The 23,194-nt window shown below is 41.1% G+C and overlaps 1 protein-coding gene and 1 pseudogene across 2 annotated transcripts in view; both read left to right on the forward strand.

The window, feature by feature from the left end:
• The first annotated feature begins 4,648 nt into the window (after positions 1-4,648).
• nfatc3a (nuclear factor of activated T cells 3a) overlaps positions 4,649-23,194 on the forward strand; it is a 102,601-nt gene continuing 84,055 nt past the window's right edge. Inside the window, exon 1 of one of the 2 annotated variants that reach the window (XM_072671806.1) lies at positions 4,649-5,115. In XM_072671806.1, the coding sequence (XP_072527907.1) occupies positions 4,989-5,115 (127 nt within the window). In that variant the 5' untranslated portion in view covers positions 4,649-4,988. Of the gene's footprint in view, positions 5,116-13,583; positions 13,626-23,194 lie in introns of those variants that run through there. The other variant, XM_072671807.1, reaches the window with a different exon arrangement.
• LOC140548413 (U1 spliceosomal RNA) lies at positions 6,673-6,811 on the forward strand (annotated as a pseudogene).

Raw genomic sequence — 23,194 nt, forward strand, 5'->3', positions numbered from 1 at the left:
TGTAAATGTGTGTACTGCTAAAAAAGTCATGATTGCTCATTTCTTACACATATTTAAGTAGTTATTTAAAGGGGAAGTTTAGCAAAGGGTAGAATTTAATCAGGTTTTTTCCCTTATGCCGAAAATAATCAATCAATACAATCAATTACTGTAGTAGAGTTAGAGTTAGTTTTCTTAGGACATTATAATATAATATAATTACATTATATCAAAATGTCATAATGAACAGACCAATAGAAATGCTCGAGAATTATATTTTAACATTGACCTCCATGGAAAGTTGCCATTTTGGCGATAAACCAAATGTTTGTGGACACCCCTTCAGCTGCTGACACATACAGTTGGAAATTAAATGGGTTGGTGATCATCCAACATCCTTGCTTGACTAACGCTCTTGTCGCTGAATGCAATCAAATCCTGACAGCGATTTTCCAAAATCTGAGAGAAAGCCTTCCCCTAGTCCACAAAAGCAAAAAAACCTTTTGTTTAATATCCTTGATTTCAGAAGAAATGAGAAATGACCAGGCATCCCAATACTTTTGTCCATGTAGTGTACAAGTTTTTACGTGCCAGTGATGATTTACATTTTGCACAATGCTAATTGGTGAGTATAAGCTTTAGGAACTTCTTAGCCAAGTTAGCCTCGTAGGCTCGTAGTTCCTAAACTAAAAAAGGATGTTTCAGACAACCAACCATCCAATCCTGACAGACTTTTGGGAAAAGAGGGAAAACTGGAAGTTGGATTTTTACTCGCAACTACTTTAAAAAACGAGATGATTTTTTAAGGCTGTGATAATAAAACTTTTCTAGAACAAGATCGTTGTTTGATTAAATCTTAATATCAGTCCCTTCCTTTTCCCAAACATTGGCTGCGGCTCAGTAGACTGGTGAAGTAAACATGTGTGGCTGATAAGTGTCTTAGCAGATATCCTTATCAGCTATTTCACGATTAGCTGTTTTTGATCCTTCATGACGGGGGTCAAACCAACCATTAAATGAAAAATTGAAATGAGCAGGTGTGCTTCTAAAAATAAAGGTTCTACAAAGGGTTTCTGAGGGATGCAAATAGAAGAACCACTTCTGGTTCCATAAAAAACATTTCTGTAAAGAAACGGTGAGTGTGAAGAACCTCTACATTTTTTTAAAGAGCATACATCAACTTCTTCACATCTTTTATATACTGTATATACCTTTTAAAAATGGTTCTTTATGGTTCTTTAAACCTATATATATAGGTTATTCTGTGGAATCAAAGGAACCCTTTGTAGCACCTTTATATTTAAGAGTGTGTGTAAGTCTGTACAGGAGCAAACGTGTGGGTGTGTGTGGCATTTGCTTTGTGTTTGTAACCTAAGCCAGGCCTCCCTTTGAGAAGCAGCGCAGTCTCATTAACAGCAGGCTTCTCGCTTAGTTCCTGCTTACTGTCTCCAATACGCTTCTCTGCCACGGCCTTAACCAGCACGCAGGCAGCAGCTTTCCTCTCTTAACCTGCCTGTCAGGAACGAACTGAGTAACTGATGACAAATCCAGACTTGACCTGCGGCCAGCAGTCGCCTACATGGAGTTAAGAGGTAATTGGTTTAATGTACTGGTGGGTGGTTGTATCTCTGCAACCTAATTGTTTCAGGAGACCTTTAGGATAAAGGATAGGGTGAGCTGAGAGAGGGAACGGTCACATGCTACGTACGAGAGTTTAGAACTTGCCCCAAATGAAAGTTCCTACATTAAGACCAGGTTCTCTTATACTGTTAGTGAAAGGCAGCTACCAGAGTACATTCCACAGTTTACTTCAGAAACATCCACTAAGTTCACACTGCACTAATCAGCCATAATATTAGTACCAGGTGAAGTGAAAAACACAGATTTTCTTCATCTATAGCGGTATATTAGTCAGCAAGCAGGAAAAATGGGCAAGCATAAGAATCTGAGACACTTTGACAAGAGTCGAAAGGCTAGAAGACTGGGTCAGAGCATCAGGCAGGTCCTGTGGGATGTTCCCAGTATAAAGTGGATGATACCTAAAAAAAAAGTGGTCCAAGAAAGGGCAACCAGTGAACCAGCGAAGACAGACTTACGGGAGACCAAAGGGCTCACTGATGCGATTCATGGAGGCCCCACAACTCATAACTTACAGGACTTGCAGGACTGCTGCTAACGTCTTAGTGCCAGATACCACAGGGCGCCCTCAGAGGTCTTGTGTAGTCCATGACATGTTCCGCCTGTTGTGGCAGAACAAGGGTGGACTTCTTAATATTAGGTAGGTGGTACTAATGTTGTGGCTGATCAGTGTATATGACATGGCAAATAAAGCTCAGGCAGAATCCTCATTTATTCATTGATTAGTTGTTAGGTGGAAACATTAATACATTATAAATGCAGTAAACTTTTACCTGCTTTAACAGTGCAATGTCAATGGCCATCTCAGGGTATTCATCATCAGTTCATCAGACGTGTAGAGTGGCCCTCTACACGTTAGTCCCTGTGTGAAGTGAGCTTGTTTTAGCTTGAAAAGCTCATAATCTGGACTTTCAGCAAAGCCCCAAAGTCCCAAAACTTCTTGATTTGTTGATCACCACGCTCACTTTTAGAAGACGCTTGCCTTCACATTAGCAGTCCTTACACATTTATTAATATAGTTTTAACCAAACATGGACTAAACATAAATATATGTAAAGGGGAATTCCGACATTTTAAAAAATCTGCATGAGTCAATCAGTCATGGAAGTGTCAGTGAAAGTCATTGTTACTGAAGGGGTCTTTTGCAGAAAAACCTAATGACTCATATTTCCATACAATGGTGGAGAAATAACCAGGGCTCACAATATCTACATTAGACATATAGCCATTTTCTTTGCTATTCATTTATTACTACAATCAGCAGCGATTTTATATATATGTCCCGTGTCTTTTAAATGCAATGATGATGATGATGGTAAAATGCTTTCTGTGAGGCAGGTTTTTTGAGGCATTACACTTTTCAGCTGTCTGGTTCTGATCAGCAGCACTGTGAGTAATTCTGACTCAAGTAGGTTTCTCCAGATCAGAACACTGCAAAACAGCCCACTCTGTTCACTGTGAAAATACAGTATCTGTGCTCTCAGAAAAACCAAAACCTTATATCTTCATTATTGCCTTTTTTTGTTTACTTTTTTGTCGTAATTTTTCTCAGACCGCTGATTTTTATGTTGTGTCATAGTTTTATTATTAGCAGGCCAACAGAAATGATCCGAATGTCTTTAAATTAAATCTATTTACGTTGATCTCTATTTAAAGTTAGAAATGTTTTTACTTCTCCTGTAAAATGCCTGTTTTGGAGTTACACATTTTTGTTCTGACAGCAGCAATATGTAAAACAAAAAAATACACAAGTGTGCACTGTACAGCGAAATGTGTCCTCCGCATTTAACCCATCTGGTAGTGAACACACACACTCACACACACACACACGTGTTAGGGACAGTGAGTACACACACACCCAGAGCGGCGGGCAGCCAACTCCAGCACCCGGGGAGCAGAGAGGGTAAAGGGCCTTACTCAAGGACCCAACAGTGGCAGCTTGCCGAGCCCGGGAATCGAACCCACAACCCTGTTATCGATAGCCCAGCGCTCTAACCGCTGAGCCACCACTGCCCTCCCTTAATTTTAATAAGCAGAGAATTAAATTGCCCAAATATGCTAATTTGTCTTTCTGCAAAGACCAGTACCGCCCATTTACATTTATTGTTTCTATTAAAACAAAAAAAATATTGTTTTACATTTATAGAATTATGTTTGAAGTATCATTACTTATTGTATTAATAATTATATAAATATTACTATATATTTTGACTCTGTACTTTCATGTTTTCTTGTGTTAAGTGTTAATAGCTACAGTACAGTAGTTTCCACGCGTTCACTTCAGTGGCCTTTCTGAACCTACTACCATCCCTTCTAGTCTTTAAAAACGAGTGAGCGACCGACAAGCCGGAGTGAACTTCAATTCCCAGAAGCCCCTTCCCCCACTCCAGCATGTGCGCGCGTCTGCTGTGAGCCGAGCCTGCTGCTGACGTCACCGCTGGAACTGCCCTGTCACGCGCTGTTAGTAAAAGTTGGGATAGCAGCTCAGCGAGAGAGAGCGCGAGCGAGCGAGCGAGCGAGCGAGAGAGAGAGAGAGAGAGAGAGAGAGAGAGAGAGTGATAGAGAGAGAGCGATATAGAGAGAGAGAGAGAGAGAGAGAGATAGAGAGAGAGAGAGAGAGAGCGAGAGAGAGAGAGCGACAGAGAGAGAGAGAGAGAGAGAGCGATAGAGAGAGAGAGAGAGAGAGAGCGATAGAGAGAGAGAGAGAGAGAGAGAGTCTGAGAGAGAGAGAGAGAGAGAGTGATAGAGAGAGAGCGATATAGAGAGAGAGAGAGAGAGAGAGAGATAGAGAGAGAGAGAGAGAGCGAGAGAGAGAGAGCGACAGAGAGAGAGAGAGAGAGAGAGCGATAGAGAGAGAGAGAGAGAGAGAGAGTCTGAGAGAGAGAGAGAGAGAGAGAGCGATAGAGAGAGAGAGCGATATAGAGAGAGAGAGAGACAGAGAGAGAGAGAGAGAGCGATATAGAGAGAGAGCGAGAGAGAGAGAGAGCGATATAGAGAGAGAGAGAGAGAGAGAGAGAGAGAAATTTTACGGACAGCCCTTTTCACGGCCGTGTTGATAAACACCGCCAGGTCTCCTCCCGTTGAACGGCACGGACCAAAATTACACGTTGAAACTCAGCGAAAGTTGAGAGGGGCCGAAGTCAGCCGAACTCTCTGTGAACGGGACCGAGTTTGGGTCAGCGGTCCGAGGGACGAGAAAGAGAGAGCGCGCGCTTCAGTAACGAGCAAAACTAACCCGGATTACGAATTACGGACTAATCCAGAGCAAAGTTTCGGCTTTTGTCCTGTCGGTAAATGTTGTGACGTGCGAGAGTCACTATTTGGCGAGAGTCGGCGCGGAGAGACGGGAAGAGCCCGATCTGCCGAACCCGATGACTAGTGCAAACTGCAGCGGGAATGAGGAGCTGGACTTCAGGCTGATTTTCGGCGAGGACGGGCAGCAGCAGCAGCAGCAGCAGCAGCAGCAGCCGCCGCCGCCGTCGTCGTTAGGCCCTGCAGGTCAGTGCCTGTCCCCCTGCGCCGGGGGCACTTTCTCCTTGGGACTCCACGGTCATCTTGGCGGGGTTGTTTTTTGTGTGTGTGTGTCTTGAATGGATTGGTGTACTTTTAAAGCTTCGGCAACTAAGTGAGCTGGCTCGTGTCCTGTCGGTTTACAGCTGGGACGTGTTGTCGGGACTGGACCGCTTCAGTATTCCGCCTGTTTTCTCGGGTGTAGTTTCTGCAGGATCGCCGCTGGAAGTGACCAGCTGAGTGTAGCTCTGCTAGCGACGGGCTGCTAGCCGCGTTAGCTGCCGTTGCTAACCGTGTAGTTGGTGTTGACTTGGCTAAAAGTTAGCTGAGCTCCGCGCAACACTGCCTAAAAGCCTCTGAAGTGAGAGGTCGTGTGCAGAACGAGAAAATGAGAAAAAGTTAATGAAGAGATAAGCTATTACACTAGTTTTTATCGAGCTTATGGCCGTGGTTGACACATTTCAGTGAGGAAAAAACCACGCTGAGCTCGTTTGACAGTTCAGTTCATGGCAGGGTTGGAGGGGGGGGGGGGGTGTTGCACTGCCTGGCGTTCATTTTTAAGGATAACATTTCGTTTTGTTGTTGTGTTTTTTTGCAGCTGACACTTTAAACTCGACATTTGACCCTTTAAAAGCAGTAAAAGTCCATTATAATAATTTTACTGAGGCAGAAAGTAAATTTGCAGCACCCCAGTCATTCAAACTACTAGGGATGCACTGGTCTGGCCATTCAGCTTGATGTATATACTTACATGTCTTGCATGTAATAAATATGTAATAAGCAAAATCCACTCTAGCATTACTAAGAAATGTAGCACATATTTGTAGAGACTTAAAAATGCAGTAAAATGAATAAAGACAGATATTTGAGCTCAGTAGCCCAGTGTCTGTCAAACGCCCAGCTCTTCTAGAGCACAGTAGCTAAATACATCACCAGATATCATTCTGAAATATCAGCCAAATCGTAAGATCGTAAGATCATCTGTAAGATGACAATGATCAGACCTTGCCGTTATGTGAAATGTATGCCCTGTATGTTACAGAGCTTATAAGAAGTAGTTCATATGCACAGTTTCAGTGCATGGTGCCTAATTGCAATTCAAGAACACCTGTATATTATTTCACTAAGCGTCTTCTGAATGAAAAGATTCATTCAATCGGCACACATTTTGTAATAAAGTCATTCAGAGTGGTTGGGTGCAAGATGGGCTGAAACCTAGCGAATCTGAATAGTTCAGTAGCACAGTGGCGGTAAACAAAAGCAGGTGCATGAAACGGTTAAAGCTACTTCACAGAATGAATGTGATATGGTAATGAATGTAAATACGTCGCCTAATGCCCGAGACACTGCTTTACTGCTGTTTTCTACAACAAAAACCTGTTGTCCTAAAGCGTACCTTAAATATCCATTAATGGTGGAGAGCTACATGCAAGGGGTTGTAAGGCAAAATAGTCCCCAGATGAAAACGTTCTTACCGTGATTTAAGCGATATCCACAATACACATTAGAGCTGGGCAGTATTACAATGCTTTATCTTATATATACATACTTACCTGGCAGGGGAGATACCATGATCAAGAAGGTGGTTCACCCAGGGTGAGGCTCAACCATTGCACTCCGGTTGTGCTGACCCCTGCGAATTCCCCAAATGTGGGAATCTCGACTGCATAAAATTGTGAATTTCCCCACTGCGGGACTAATAAAGGACTATCTTATCTTATCTTACATTATGCTTTTCTAAGCATATCGAGGATATTGTAAGTGCTTAATAAACACTGATCAACTGCATGTGTCGTTACCAGCTGTGTAATTAGACTGGTTTAATTAGATGAAGAACAGATGATGTTTAGTATCTGATTAGTGGTTTTTTAAGAATCTGTCCCTACTCATGTATTTAGTATCATGATAAAAAAAAATGTCTAAATATCGCAAAGATATCGTAGTATTTCTACAATTAACGCCCAGCTCTAATACACATAACAACTTGTGTTAGGTCAGTCAAATGGCTTCGGTTGTGCTGCAGACATTGTGAGCTCTGGTGGTCTTGTCACCAGAGCGGCTAAGTTTCTTTACAATGTATTGTGGTGGTACCAGTACAGTTGTATGTACAGTGTGGTCTTAGCCTGGGATGATGTGAACGAGATTAGTAAGAAGTTCAGTAGCAGAATAATAGATTTGTGTGTGCTGAATAATGAAAAAGATAAGCAATAACTGATGCATAAAAACTGTTTAAATTAAATATAATGTGAATTTCTATGAAATAAATAAATAAGTAACTAAATAAAAAACAAATGAATGAATTGAAAGTTCGGTTTGAGGCTACGAGGTATGTCTGCAGGTATCAGAATCTATAATGGGATGCCGTTAACAGCTGTAAACCGCTTTCGAGACCAAGTTGGTTTGGTAAAACTTGTCTCTGTTTTGGCTCATGCCGGCACACGCAGAGTTTGAGTGTATGTGTGTGTGTGTGTGTGTGTGTTAGTTTGATGCCACTTTTCTCAGCAGGGCCTGTTGTTCCCAAGCTGTGACTGTGAGGCCCTTCATTTGAATCTGACCACTTCAAAACAGATGTGAGTTTGTGTTTGTGTGTGTGTCGGTCCGAGAGAAAAGTAGACTGTGTGTGGAAAGTGTCACTCAAATCAGCATCTGTCAGTCTGCTCGAGTGTGTCAAGAAGGAAACCAATTTGTATAAAGGCAGCCCGCCATGCCTTGTGTGTTAAGTGTGTGGGTGGATAAGTATAAGCCTGTTTTTGTATTTTTATTGTACAGACGCAGATTCACTAACTACGAAGGCCCCCTTTATGGATGCAAAACAGCATTTAAAGAGCAGCAAGCAAGCTGGTTTGCATAGCAATACGATACAATACCTGATGCTCTCGCGCAGTGTCTCGCGGCAGAGAGGCTGTATAAAGTTCTGCGTGTGCGTTAGTGCTTTGATTCCAGAATGTTTGAAGTCAGACCCAGTTAAAGTCCTCTGTGTGGTGGGTTTGGCTAATTAAACTAAAAACACCAACTGCAGTTTTCTGTCTGCGTCTGCCTTCGTCATACTGCGTGCTGTTGGCGCCATTCACTTCCAGCTGAAAACCACATTGGGAATGGGACATGTGTCGATTAGTCACCCAAACAGAACTGAGAAATAAGTCAGTCAGAAAGTAAGTGAAGAGCTTATTCTACATGTGTTTTCTTCATTGTAGGGACGCAATGATGGGAACTGTGGGCGTATCCGAATGTAGTTTTTTTTTAATATACCTACATACTGGAATGAATACATAATGTTGCTGTCCTGGAAAAACCTTGTATTTCTTTTTTTTTTTTTTTTTTTTTTTTTTTTTTGCAGATTTTTACTTTTTGGCGTAATGTAAATATAGCAGTTGTTCTTGACATTGGGTCCCAATTTTATGATGAATCAAACAATAAAAATGCTCAAAAATAAATCTAATATTTTTACATTGACTTCCATTAAAAGCTAAGAAGGTTTTGGAGATACAAGGTTTTTGAGTAACATTGATGTTAAACATTTATCAAATGCAGAAATCGAGACAGCATCTACCTGGATTAATGACAAATATATAATAAAAGATTTTTGTTTTATAAGTAGAGGTGAGCAATGTGGCAGAAAATATCATACCATAATACTCATGATACAAAATCTTTAACCCATTTATTCCAAATTTGCTGCATTTTGTTCAAATATAAAGGATGCTTTTTGTGTTTAGAACAATTATAAAATAAATAAACCGATAACTAGGGCTGACCCCTTACAACCTCCGCTATGTTGTTTTTCCCTGCTATAAATATTATGATGTTTAAAAGTTCTCACCAGATTTCACCAGAAGTCACCAGAAGTTAGTGATCCAACAGGTCATAATATTAAGAATACACTTGTGTAGCCAATATTGGAGTCAAATAAATTATACTGGGCAGATATAAGCTGCCTTTTGAGAAAAATGTCATGAAAAAATAGAAAAGTGTGAATATTCATTCAAATCAAAAATGTTTTAGCAAATTTTTAACAAAACTTCTTATATGACATTGCACATCTTGTGATTATATTGTGCAGCCCTACCAAAAATGGCAAAATATGGTTTCGTCCTCCTCTGTCTGTTGAAAATGAAATTAAAATAATAAATAAAAGTAACATTTCAAGTAAAAGTCATAAAATTCTGATATTTTAGCACAGAGTCGCCTAAACACTCAATAGCGATAACTATGAAACCAGTCTAAAATGTCAATGAAATCTACACATTTGTCAAAAGCCAAGAACAAATTAAATGCAATAAAGATTTTGGGTTACGGATATCAACGTGATTCTGATATCGCTGCACGTCCCTGCTTGTTCACCTTTATTTCCATATAAATGACATTTTTTCAGTTGAGTTAAGTTTGCCACTGTTCCTTATGTTGGTAAGTGTTGATTAAGAAATTTCTGAATCCTTTGTCGAATTCTAAAAGTCTTTGTCACATTTTCCTCTCACCTTGGATTTTGTCTGAAGCTGCGTTCTTTCCTGCTAAGCTCAATTTTGCTTTGGACATTGGACCTTTGCATTTTTTGGCTTTTATCCTGTCCTTTTCTTCAATCTCTGGAAAAGTGATGAACTCAAAGCCTGGAAACTCTCTTACCCAATTAAGTTTTCCCTAAATTAACTCTAAACAAAAAAAGTAATAATAATAAGGGGTGGAAAAGGGGGTGGCATTTGGAGAGAGTGTTTTGGACGAAAGTGTATTTGGACTGAATGATGGAAATTGAAAAGTCACTGTGTGGTTTTTCTCTTGCCGGAGTGTGGAGAGCCTGTACAGACTCACACGTGTTGGTGGAGTGGTGAGCTACATCATCCAGCACTGGGGAGTGTGTGTAGTGTCCTTGATTAACAATGTTCAGATGTTCCCCGAGTCCAGTTAGGCTTGGAACAGACCTACAAAGACCTGCCTGCTCATTACAGTGCTGAGATCTTTCTTTCTTCTCTCCGTTGCACCCAGAGGTTATTGGACAGATAATGCCGAGGAATGTTTAAGGTGCAGGTCCACACATGGCGAAGACTCATGTCGTAAGTGTATAGTGACTAGTCTGTCATGTCTCAGGTTCCATTTTTTTAAACAGCAGAGGTTTTTAGGTAAGTCTACGCTGCAGGTCCTCACCCTCATAGTGACCTAACTTGCCCACAAGTGTAAAAATGGATAACACATGAATAGCTCTTTAATAAGCATAAGATTCAAACTGAAACTGAAGCCTAAGAGGTTAACTGAGGGTAGGGTTGGTATTTGCTGATCTAATTGCGAATGGGACGTCACGATGAGTCGTGGTTTATACTTCCATGTTGTAAACAAAGCGTTCTTGGTGTTCTCCTTTTCCAGTCTGCCAGTCCGCCAGTGATGAAATGTCAGTGACACATGACAGTCCAAAAAAAGTGACTCCATTTATTCGCTATGTAGGGTATGCGACAGTGTCCAGTCATGGAAGGAAGGCATTCATACAGTCTCCTGGGATTGGATAGATGCTGTGTCTGTCATCTTGTAACTGACTATGATTGGTTGCTCAGTGCACATCAGGCCAAGTAAAAGCCCAGCTCTAGATACTTAGATACTAACCTGGGATAATTCAGCACACTTCAGCAGCCCATAACAATTAAAATATAAGCATATGAAGTAGGGCTGTGCATTGGCGAGAACCTGGCGATACGATACCTATCATGATACAGGGATTACAGTGTGATATATTAAGAGACTGTAAGGCAAAATAAGTTTTAATGGTGTCAAATATTTGTTCACATTGGAGTTGGAGAACTTGGGACACAAAATCAAGGGTTAAAAAAAAGTGTCCTGCTTTTGCTGCAGTAACTGTCTCTACTGTCCAGGGAAGAAGGCTTTCTACTAGATTTTGGAGCATTGCTGTGAGGACTGGATTGTACTCAGTGACAGTAAGCTCATTTCAGAAGTATTGGACGGAGCACTGTAATTGCAGAGCTCTACAGCATAATTCTACTGCTCCACAGCTCATTTTTTACACCATTTAAAAACAACAGCTGGTCATTTCAGTGTGTTAAGTAATTTATGATAAATTATATAAATTGTACAAAATGACTTTGGGGTGGGGTGTCTTTATATGAACGTACATGAAAGGCTTTTCGCAACAGGTACAACAGCATACAATCTACAGGGAAATGATCTCCAAAGACTAATGTTTCCGTTCTGTGTTGAAGTGGGGCTGCAGTGTTACAGTCGTGAGTCATGTTGCTCTCCTTCATGTGTAGAAGTGCCATTATTAAGGGCAGAAGGTGCCCTCTTCAGACTGTAGCGCTTCTGATATGGTTTAATTTTGTGTGTGTGTGTGTGTGCCTGTGTGTGTGTATATGTGTGTAGAGTTGTCTGGCCGTGTGCCCGGGCATGCCATGTGGTCCTCAGATGGCAGTGGAATTTAAGGGGAGGGACAGACGGACCACCGCTTCTCTCCCACTGAGACAGGAGTGAGAAAGGTGCCCCCCGCCCCCACCTCTCTCTCACCTCCTGTAGCCTGAAGTCTGGCAGTTCGGTTTCTGTTGTTATATATCGGCGCACACACTCTGCTTCAGCGCCTTGCCTCCTTCCTCTCAGGATGTGAGAGCCCACCGATTACGAACATCAGCAGGAGACTTAGCAAGTCAGACTGCTACAAGTAATGAAGTTACTAAGGTTTGCGCTTCACTGAGTGTGATTGATGCGCTGTGTAGATCAATGATTACCTTAGCGTTTCAGAGACTCACCTTTTTTGGCACGTTTAAGCTAATCACAGCTTATAAGTCACTCATTGGCTCAGAGCGTGTCTGCTAGTAAATTAGCTCTACATTCGTTTAAGAGTTCTCTCAGGTTCTAATGAGTCATGCTTTAACCCTATTTCAGTCAGTACCACAGATCATTTTAAGGCCTTTTTTACCTTTATAATAAACGGAAAGTAAATGTAATTCATAATTCGGTACCATAACCATGCAGGGGTGGAGTGGGGTAAGCATTTGCAGTGGCCGCTAGGGCTTGGTATCACCACTGACTTCCTGGATTGATTCGATACGATTCACAAGGTCAATTCAGTTCGATTTCCAATTTGTTTCAATTCAATATCAATTAATTTATGGATATTTCATTTACAATTATTACTATTATTAAAAATATTATGTCAAAGTATAAAAACACAGTGTATTGCTACGATGACAAAATGATGAAATCCACCTCACTTGGCCAAGCAAACGCACAACAGGTGGACTTTTTCGGAGATTTCGGGCTTATACCAATCTATTCAAATTCATTCAAATGAAGATCGATTTAAATCGAAAAAGCCCACCTGGGCCACCAAGCCAATAAATCCTGTTGCTGCAATTGGAATCTGGAATCCGATCGCTGTGTGGAACAGAATATGCAAATTTGCTTGTAATTATGCAGTCATTATTACTGGTGTTTCGGTTCTCCTGGGAGGGGTTTTGGTTGTTTGGCTGTTGTCTTGGAGCGACGGATGTGTTCACACTGCTATAAATGCTCAAATGCATCCCGGACCATCTACTGAAGTGGTTTAAGGAATCGGATTTGTATATGGTTTAAATGCGTCTTGGGTGTGTTTACGTTTGCATATTTATGTAACTTAGCCTTTTCCAGATATAGTCTGTACGGTGAACCAGTGCAGTGAACCAGAGTGAAGGCCCCAAGATCCATTGATGCAAACCGTGGAAGTCCTGCCTCTCAAATTACAGGATGCCAGACACCTCAGAACACCTTCAGAGGCCTTTTGGAGTCACAATATTAGGCTGGTCGTTGTAGATACATTGCAATTACAATTAACAAGCAAACCAGGTGAACAGCCAGGTGTTTTACTTGGTAATAAGTCGCTATGCCTATTTTTTCCATTATTCCAGTCAAATCAGAAAAGATGTGGCACGATATTCATTGTTATTAATGTTGGATAGTTGGAGTTGGATTTCCCGAAAATAAAAGTTGATCCTTAAATGGTCAAGCAAGCATCACACCTAACAAATCTACCTCTACCCATTTAGATGACTCTAAGACTAAAAATTGTCCTAAGACTTCTGGAAAGCTGGAAATCTCCAAGGATCCATGACCGTAGTGTGCAATGTCCACCCTGTCCGTGCACAGCGTGTTGTGATTTGTATTTAAATACCACAGCAAAGCGACAGTAAGGACTCTACCCTTCAAAGAGCAAGAGAGCAAGTGAAACACCCCCAGCAAAGTGCAGCAAATGCAGATGTAGTGTGAGGGGCTGAGTGGCCAGTAAATAGTTCAGCCTGCCCTGTTTGGAGAGGTTGTGCTAGCCTCGCGTCTGGCCCCGCTGGCCGGCTGTCTCAGTCGTGGGAAAGACTGAAATTACATCGCTCTCAGGGCCAGTTATTTTCAGCCGCTGCGAGAGCGGTAGAGGGCAGACGCTCAGTCCTCCGGCCCCCTCGAAGCAGGACTGTCCCGTCAGCTCCCGTCCCGCTAGCAGCCGCACAGCTGAGCGAGAATGCTGTGTGCCACGTCCCCAGGTAAGTGCGAACGCTCAGACGAGTTCAGGAGAGTGTGAGTGGCTGTGTGTGTGTGTTTTTGTGTGTGTGTGTGGCAGCTTGTAGGTCAGAGCGAAGAGGGGGCAGGTCATCTCAGCAAGGCAGCTTTATTTAGACCTGCAGTGCGTAATGATAAGCTTCACAGGGTACCTATGAGGCAAACAAGCAAATGGACAAAGAAAGGAAAATCACGGTAATGGCCTGTGCCACGTTAAAACATGTATATGGTCAGAGTGAGAAGTGTGTAGAATATAAAATGTAGGACTTGGTTTGCTAGCTTGAGCTGTATGACGGTACATGTGGTCAGTCAGATTTTGTTGAATGTAAAGAAAAAGACTGTGTGTATAACAAGGGTTATTCCACCTGCAGTGCAACATAATGAGCTCCATAGGGTAACTATTAGACCATGTATCATACTAGTCCTATACACATACAGTATATATTTGTGTGTGTATATGTGTGTGTATATATATATATATTCCGCCCAATTTTTTTTTTGTTCCAAATTTGGTACTACAAATGAACCCACCTATTCGTAACATAGCACTAGCAATGTGCTCCTGACACTAAGAGGGTAAAGACTTGTGCCCTCTGAAACATGCGAAGCCAGCCTCTTTTCAACCTGCCGCCAATGTGGCTTTGCCAGGCAGGCGATATTCTTGGTGGAAAGCACCAGGTCCCCAGCTCTGACGCCCCAGCCAACAGACGTGTTGCCTGTGCCGGCAACTTCGGACTTCGACCGCTGATAGCAAAGCAGCATGGCTCGGGATCCAAACTTGCGATCCACGAGTCACAGTGCCCTGTACATAATGTCAAAAACTGTTCTTTTATGTCTAGTTCTATAGCTATTATATGTAAAATAACCACTGATATTAATCTGAAAGGTGATTAAAAACTTTTAAACTTTAGTTTATATAGGCAGAACCAAATATAGTCCTCTAGTATAATAACTTCAGGAAGGTTTACATATTTTATAATTGTATCTTTTATATTTTATCTTTATCTATTTTATAAACTCTTTTAGAATACAAAATTACAGTGTATTATTTACAATAATATATTTTTGTTGTTGCCAAAATATTAGAAAAACTGATCTAGACATCCATAACTACCTTTTTATGTATTAGAATTAATGTATCAAATATTTGATATAGTTATTCTGTGTAAAATAGCCACAAATATTTGTTTAAAAACAGATTCTAATCTTTTAAACATTAGTGTATGTAGCCATAAACAAATATAGTTGAGAAGACCCATTTATATAAGTAACGTTTTATTTCTAGCAGCTTGATTAGACCTTCTCTGCAAAATGATGAGCTTATACTATTACTGTTACTATTACTATTAGACTGGGTGACTTATATTAGTCCTGTTGGTATATTACATCTAGAGAAGTTGACATAATTGCAAATAATTAGTAAGGAAATGTAAACATTTGACAAAACTCTGATTAATAAATACATAGAGTATATTATATACCTTAATATTGTTTTGTTGTTGTCAAAATACTGACATCTAACATGGCTTTTTTTTGTCTACTTCTGACCGAATATAGTGGAGAAGTGTATGAAAAAGACTACTCTACAGAACTAGAGTCCTAGAGTGCTAGGTTCTAGCAGCTTGGTTAGACCTGTTCTGCACAATAACACACAGTATTACAGTGCGCTAATGAGACATGCATGCAGATGTTAAAAACTCTTAATATCTACTTATGCTACTTTACAACATGTATGTATTTTTGTGTGCAGTGATCAACTTTAAATGGTAACTGTCAGACAGGAAAGCAAAAGTGCAGCTAAAACGAAATCTAATAAGAGCTTACACTTCCTGTGTCCAGTGTGTGATATTGTTTAATTGTATGAAAGGACCACTGGGCATCAGCTGTATTGTTCATGTAACTCTTAATAAGGTCCTTCTGTGTGTTCAACAGACGACAGTTTCATTAGACAATGGCTGTGCGGATAATGTAGCCTGCTTCTCAGCTGTTAGTGACTCAGGCATTGTTTAGGCCGCGATAAATGGGAACGACGCACTGTGCTCTGGGCTTGAAAACACACGGGCACATGCTGACTCACTCAGGCCCCTGCTCGGCTCAGTTAACATTTAACCCAAACGTGTGAACCAGCACCCTGCAGCACCGCAGAGAGTATGTGGAGGGAAGAGAGCAGATTATTTAGGCTCAGACAGGCTGTAAACCTGAGAGGGGGAGGGAAGCGAGGATTCTGCATTGTGCGATTAAACAGGCTACAGAATATTAGCTTATCTCTCAGAGGGCTGCAATATGCAAATAAGCTCTCTAATCAATAACACAGTTGACCTATCCATGCTCTGTACGCTGTTGTTTTTTCACAGTGACTGTTGCAAGGTTGGGCGAGGTTTATGCGAGGGTCAGCCTACACAAATTCAGTCTGATTTTCACACAGTTTTGTCAATGCTGGTAAATTTCTAGTGCATGGCCTGAATGCCAGTGCAAGGAAGATAAATGTTGGCGATGCGTAGCGTACACACTTGAGCAACCCAGTGAGTAGCTGGTTATGCTAGGTTATCATTCCCAGGTAGCTGAAACAGTGTCCCTGTTAGACCCATGTTAGCATGTGGTTCATTTGCAGTTATACAGTTAACTGTTGGAGGTGCATGCTTTTCAAAGTGTCACGCAAAGATGTAAATGATGATTGGTCTGACATAGTGACCATTAGGAATGACACAGGTAGGGCCAGGTAGCCTGGTCTTTGCATTTATAGAGAAATGGAAAAAAAAATCCCAGCCTCATGAATTTATATCTTTTTTCTTCTACATACACTAAAAAAGTTATTAAGACTCCATAATAACTTTTAATAAAATATTTATATTATATATATTAAAAAATATACCAAAAAAAATACTTCCATGAGTCACAGTGCCCTGTACATAATGCCAAAAACTGTTCTTTTATGTCTAGTTCTATAGCTATTATATGTAAAATAACCACTGATATTAATCTGAAAGGTGATTAAAAACTTTTAAACTTTAGTTCATATAGGCATATAGGCATATATAACCAAATATAGTCCTCTAGTATAATAACTTCAGAAAGGTTTACATATTTTATAATTGTATGTCTGTAAATGCAGAGACCAGGCTACCTGGCCATTTATGTCTTTCATGATGGTCACTATTCTGGCCATGCACTAGAAATCCTTACTTTTTTCTTCTGCATACACTAAAAAAAGTTAAGACTCCATAATAACTTTTAATAAAATATTTATATTATATATATAAAAAAAAATCAACCTAAAAAATAAATACATAAATAAATAATTACCAAAAAAAAAACAAACTATATATATATATATATATATATATATATATATATATACAAAAAAAAAAAATATATATATATATATAAAATATACTGCATATATATATTAAATATATATATGCAGTATATATGAATAAATAACACACTCACAGAATGCCTGGACGTGGTGGGTGGACGGAGCATGGATAGGTCAGATATTTATTATGATACTCCGTCAGGCATTGCTTGAGTGATTTTGAGGGTGTTTTCACCCACAGATATGTAGCATTAGAATCCTGATTTCTTCACGTCATGCAGCTTTAAGGAGCCGCGGGACTGTAGGTCCATTGACATTTTCTCCTTTGACAGTTTATTTAGCACATGGCCTGACCCTGTGCACTATGCTAATGTCCCCTCACCTACTAGACCCAAGGGTCAGTGTTTGTGAGGGGGACGTGGGAGTGTGTAGAGACGATGGCTCTAACATGGCAAGTGTGTGAGGGAGTCATTTGTTTCCCGGGGCGAGGCACGAGCAGATATGTGTGGCATTTGTCTAGTTTAAATTTAGTGTAACTGTAGCCAGTGCAGACTGCTCTGCATCAGCTTCCCCGTGGTGCGTTATAGAGCAGGGAATGGCATTGAACTCTCGCATTTAGGCAGGGAGCGGGAGCAGTACTAGTAGCATCAGATGCAGGAGCCACTTCAGCTTCGAGTCAGTTACAGAGTTCCAGCTGGTATCAAAGCCTGTGATACTTACTTATCACTTCAGATCAGACCCACATATCCATGACATGTTTAACCTGTGCTGTCAATAGCTGTGGCAGATTAAGCGAAATCTGGGGCAAGTCAAGAATCTAAGCAGACAGTTTTTGACAACTGCAACAACAGTTGAGTCAGTGCTGCATCACACCCAACACGGGTTAGCAGTGTTGATGATTACTATGATTACCACCTTCTTCATGATTAAGATCATGATCACGCTTCATAGCAATTACAGCCGATACAGCAGCATTTAGCCTTCGCATTTAAACCCACTGGGCAGTGAACACTCGCAGACCTGGAGCAGTGGGCTGCCACCTTAGCACCCAGGGAGCAATTACATGCCCTTAGCCCTCAAGGGCATCTTAGCCGTGTATGTTAAGGGAGGAGATGGTGTTGTTCCTTTACTCCCTCTTTCCCCAGTTCCCGATCGTTCCAAACCTGCTTCTCCAACTTTTAGGCCATGGCCGCCCCCCACCCCCGCCATGCTGTTTATTAGGGATATATTGGTGCTGGAATTGTGGGCCAATGCTGATATCTTTGTTTTTATATGTAAATGTCTTCCAAACCCGATGCTAATAAACATGTAGAAAAACAAAAAAATCACTAAACCCACCTAGATTAGCATTACACAGAGATTTATTTTGTGAAGGGTAAAATGAAGTGAAATGTAGCAAAATATGTACATAAAATATATAAATACATGTGTTTTTATGGGCCAGTCGGAACTAAGATAAAATGACCAAAGCATGAATTTGTGATGTTTTTATTTCTGTCATCAATAGCTTTCAACCAGTAGGCAAAAAAGTAATCATTTTTATCTTTGACCTCTTCCAAGACATTCAGCTTCCAGTTGTTGTAGTTGTTGTCTTAAACTGCTGTGGAACGCATTAATTTCTGTTGACCATCTGAACTGCATTGACGGCTTATGCTCACAGCCTACAAATTACATTGCGGTTAAGTGACAATAATCAGAGCCCAAGAACTATAATGGACAAACAAGGCAAACACAAAAAAATGAATGATAATTCAATAAACATAGATGTTAGGTCTCATAGTGGGGCAGTGGTGGCTCAGCGGTTAGAGCGCCGGGATATCGATAACAGGGTTGTGGGTTCGACAGCTGCCACTGTTGGGCCCTTGAGCAAGGCCCTTTACCCTCTCTGCTCCCCGGGCGCTGGAGTTGGCTGCCCACCGCTCTGGGTGTGTGTGTGTACTCACTGCCCCTAACACGTGTGTGTGTGTGTGTGTGTGTGTGTGTGTGTGAATGTGTGTTCACTACCAGATGGGTTAAATGCGGAGGACACATTTCGCTGTACAGTGCACACTGTACAGTGACAAATACGTGCACCTTTACCTCAAAGCTTTTTGCCAGACTGGGGTTTTGTCCTTGGAAAGCAGCGGGTTTTTAACATTTTAGTCAGAATACCTACAAGAAACGTTTTGGACTTGACTTATATTTGCATATATACTTTCAACAGGGAACTGAACACTCATTTTCTCTCATTCTCTCACTCAAATTTTCACTGCTCATACGCTTTCATTCTGATACATTACCAGCACACCCTGCGCTCATCAGCTTTACTAACGCCATAATATATGTACGAAATCATCATACTGAACGTTATCAGTGCTACCCAGCACGTGTTGCATGAGAAAACTTCTTGAGCAGTTTGAACTCCACTCATAGAGATGTGTAAGCAGCTAATGTTTTTGGGAGAGTAATAAAGCTGTAGAAAAGCTAACTGTGTGTGAGAAGTGCTGTCTGACCTCTACCTTTGTGTGAACTCGCGCAGGGGTGCGACCATGCTTTGCTATTGATTTTCATTAATTGATTTGTTCTGATGCGTGTGAATAACGTACACCCCGGGAAAGGAAGGGTAGAATTAAAGCAGTTCGTTAGGTTGAATATGATATGGAAGGTGATGTGAAAGGTTTTATGGCCGTTTTGAAGTCTGCTGTTAGTTTTGTTCTAATGTAGGCTACTAATCTACTACTAAAGATGAGAGCACTTAAACCAGTAAACAATTAACTGAGTTGATGGCTATTAAAAAGCTAAATATATACCCTTATCTGGTGTACTTATCTGCAAGGGCTTAATATCATACTGTGGTCATGAGATAAATTCCATCATAAATCATTACGTCCCTCATAATATGCAGCCCGAGCCTTATATGAAACAGAATGCTGAGACCATATACTGAGTTGGTAGACTTCAAGGACAAGTGCAAACATCTGCTCTTGTATTATACGTATATGTTTTTTCTTGGCACAGCAAAGTTGAAGAGAAGTCGTGATTAAGTGTCCTGTTAATGGTGATGTGTTTTTCTAGTTTTCCCATCATGAATATGTAGTGACCACTAAAGCGTCTGCATACCCCTGCTTTTACCACCCCACCCTGACCCCACCAAAGAAGAAGAAAATCCCCAACCCAAAATTCCCCCACCCTCACAGCTGACTTGCTCAATGATTAACTTAGCAGGTAGTGAATCGTATACGATTAGTTCAAACTCCTCTGTAGCCCTAATAATTCTGATTGAATTACCTGTTCTGTTCGCTACACCCGTCGCTCCTGCGGCATAGTGGGGGGAAATCGAAAGTTCCTGGGGAATATTTACCAACGTTTGGCAGAGACGGTGGTGTTCATTTCAGAACTCTGCGTTGGGCCTCGGAGCGAGATACAGTTAAGTTTAGCATGCTGTCAGTTGTTGCTGTCAAAACGGCGACTTTCAAATTGTATGAAGTCATTTGACAACGCCTACAAGTTGAATGTCTGTAGTGGGTATTCAGTCAATCGACCAACCCACCCAGCAAGAAGATCAGGAAGGATGAAGATGAGACAGAAGAGGTGGCTTCATATAGCCTCATGTTGTTCCGTTGCAAACTTTCTTATAATGAGCAACAAAAGGGCAGCTGTAGGGTATAAAATGCGATGGGGGGGGGGGGGTTGACATTACTGCAGTGTGTGCTGGGAGATGGAAGCTCCTTACTGAACACCTACATCTGTTCTACACTCTTCTCTTACATCAAATTGGGGGCAAACCTGAGCAAACCTTTTATCCACTAAACTTCAACAAATTTAATTTACACGCACGGTAAAAACACTGAAGCAGGACAAAAGTCAAATGTTTGTGGACATCCTTTCTAATAATCGCATTCAGCTATTTTAAGTTGCGCTATTGCTGATGCAGATGTGTGAATGCACACACACAGCTTGTCTAGTCCCTGTAGAGAAGTACTGCCAATAGAATAGGATTCTCTGGAGCAGATAAACATGGACCTGCTGGTACCATGACTAATGACAGGTGTGGGCTAGAGGGGTATAAAGCCCCCAGTATTGAGCTCTGGAGCTGTGAAATGATGGTGAGTCGGGGCGTTGAGGTGCATGAGGTGGTATGGTGATCATCCAACATCCTGACCTCACTGACGCTCTTGCTGCACATCTAGTGGGATGTCTTCCCTGGACAGTAGAGACAGTTGCAGAAGCAGGACAAAAGGAAGAAACAGTGAATAAGCAGGTGTCCCAACACTTTTGTCCGTATAGGGTATTTCAACTTGACGTTATTTCAACTTGAAGCTTCAATATATAAGTATATATAGTTTTTTTACCTTATGTTTAGGCTGTAAGTTGACCTTATTCTACTGATGCCCTGCAATGTGTCCCTGACTAAAAGTGTTCTATTCCTTACTTAAAATAAAAGTAAAAGTAAGGCAGGGTTTGGGGGTTGAGGTTTAAGGGTGACTGGTTTCAGAGCTCTTTATCAGGCAGTGTGTGTAAGATCCTGTCGCTCTCCTCTGGGTCACTGCCTCGTTTCCTTCCCTTTCTCACCGTCCCCGAGGCAGCCTTACACAATTTGCCTTCTGGACTGTTGTGTAATTAAGAATGTGTCACACGCACACACATACATAGGGTGGAGGAAAGTAGAAAAGGGAGGGTGTGTGCATGCGCGAGCATGTGTATGGGTGTGTTGAAGGGTCCCTTTACCTACTCTGCTACTATGTCTCTATCTGAGCTGTGCTAAAAGTAGTGCATTTTACGCCTGTTCTCACAAGAGGGATTTTCCCTTCGTGATGCGATATTTCTGGCACACAGAAACACTTATTAGTGGAGTGTGTATGTGTGTGTGTGTGTGTGTGAGAGTGAGTGACACATTCTTAAGATGACTGATGGTTAAGATGTCTCAGGTTTGTGAGGTTATTTTATATTGTAACTTATAATAAAGGTGCTTCAGATAGTTTTTTAAACCATGTCCATCCAAACCAAGGTTGGTCTTTTGTTACATTGTATACATTTGGTCCGGTCAGTTTTGGTTCCACACTGCGACTGAAGGACTTTGCATGATGACCAACGTCCTGGCGTCATCACCTACGTAGGCAGAAGCTTCTCATTCTGTTACGACTTTCTTGCGTATATTTAGGTATTTATACCAGCAGCATCAACTTCAGGCACGTCACTGATAGTCAAGTCAAGTCAAATTTATTTGTATAGCTTTTTACAACTGTTGTCGTCACAAAGCAGCTTTACATAATTAGTAATTAGTAAAAGACAGAGACAAAAAAAAAGAAATAACGTAAGACATGAAGGATCAAAGACCCCCAGTGAGCAAGCCAACGACGACAGTGGCAAGGAAAAACTCCCTCAGAGCTGGAGGAAGAAACCTTGGGAGGAACCAAGACTCACAAGGGGGACCCGACTCATCGTCCTCTGATCAGAACTATTTATAAATTATTGATAAAATAGATCAAGTCATCTATAATGTTGAACTGCTCTGATCATAATCATAATATACTAATCATGGCTGATAACTAGTTCAAATTCAGCAAGTAAACCTGCTCAGACAGATAGAAGGAAACGACGGCAAGCAATCCTGTGAGTCTTGGCAACTCATTTTTGGTGCTTTTCCGGTGCTTTTTCTTCTTATGTTGTCTGATAGGTGACGCAAGATTGCCCCATTTTTTGGAATTGGTCTGAAAGTCTGAACCATCCAAGAAAGTGTTTTCACACTGCAAATAAATCTGACCGTGGTTCAGTTGATCCGAACCGAGACCACCTCTTTTGGTCTGAGCAGATTATGGTCCTTTGTGGTTCACGGCACCTTTTACACCTACCTTACAAAGCCTTTTGTTTCTTTTTGGCTGATGGTTTAAAATGTGGACCCATGCCAATAATTCAGATGCTCACTTTGAGAACCATGGTTCTAAACAGATCCTTTGCAGCAGAAGTTGGGCTATTGGGCAACTTTGGTCATCTTGATCCTGCCACAACCTGGCAAGATTTTTGCTTCCTTTCCCATCATGAGTTATAGTTCCTAATGATAGTCTTGTTGGGCTAGGAGCTTTGTTAGAATTTCTGCTATGTTTGATGAGCTGAGGTCTTTTCTGATGTTAAATGAGGTCACGAATTTCATCCTTTTCTTTGTTAACAGATGCTGGGTTTTAACCTGTGATCTATATATCATGGAACCTTAGTAATTGTTTCTCTTAGTTGTTTTGTGCCTATATAGACAGTTGATTT

The sequence above is a fragment of the Salminus brasiliensis genome, chromosome 25 (assembly GCF_030463535.1).
Source record: "Salminus brasiliensis chromosome 25, fSalBra1.hap2, whole genome shotgun sequence".
Classification (NCBI taxonomy): domain Eukaryota; kingdom Metazoa; phylum Chordata; class Actinopteri; order Characiformes; family Bryconidae; genus Salminus; species Salminus brasiliensis.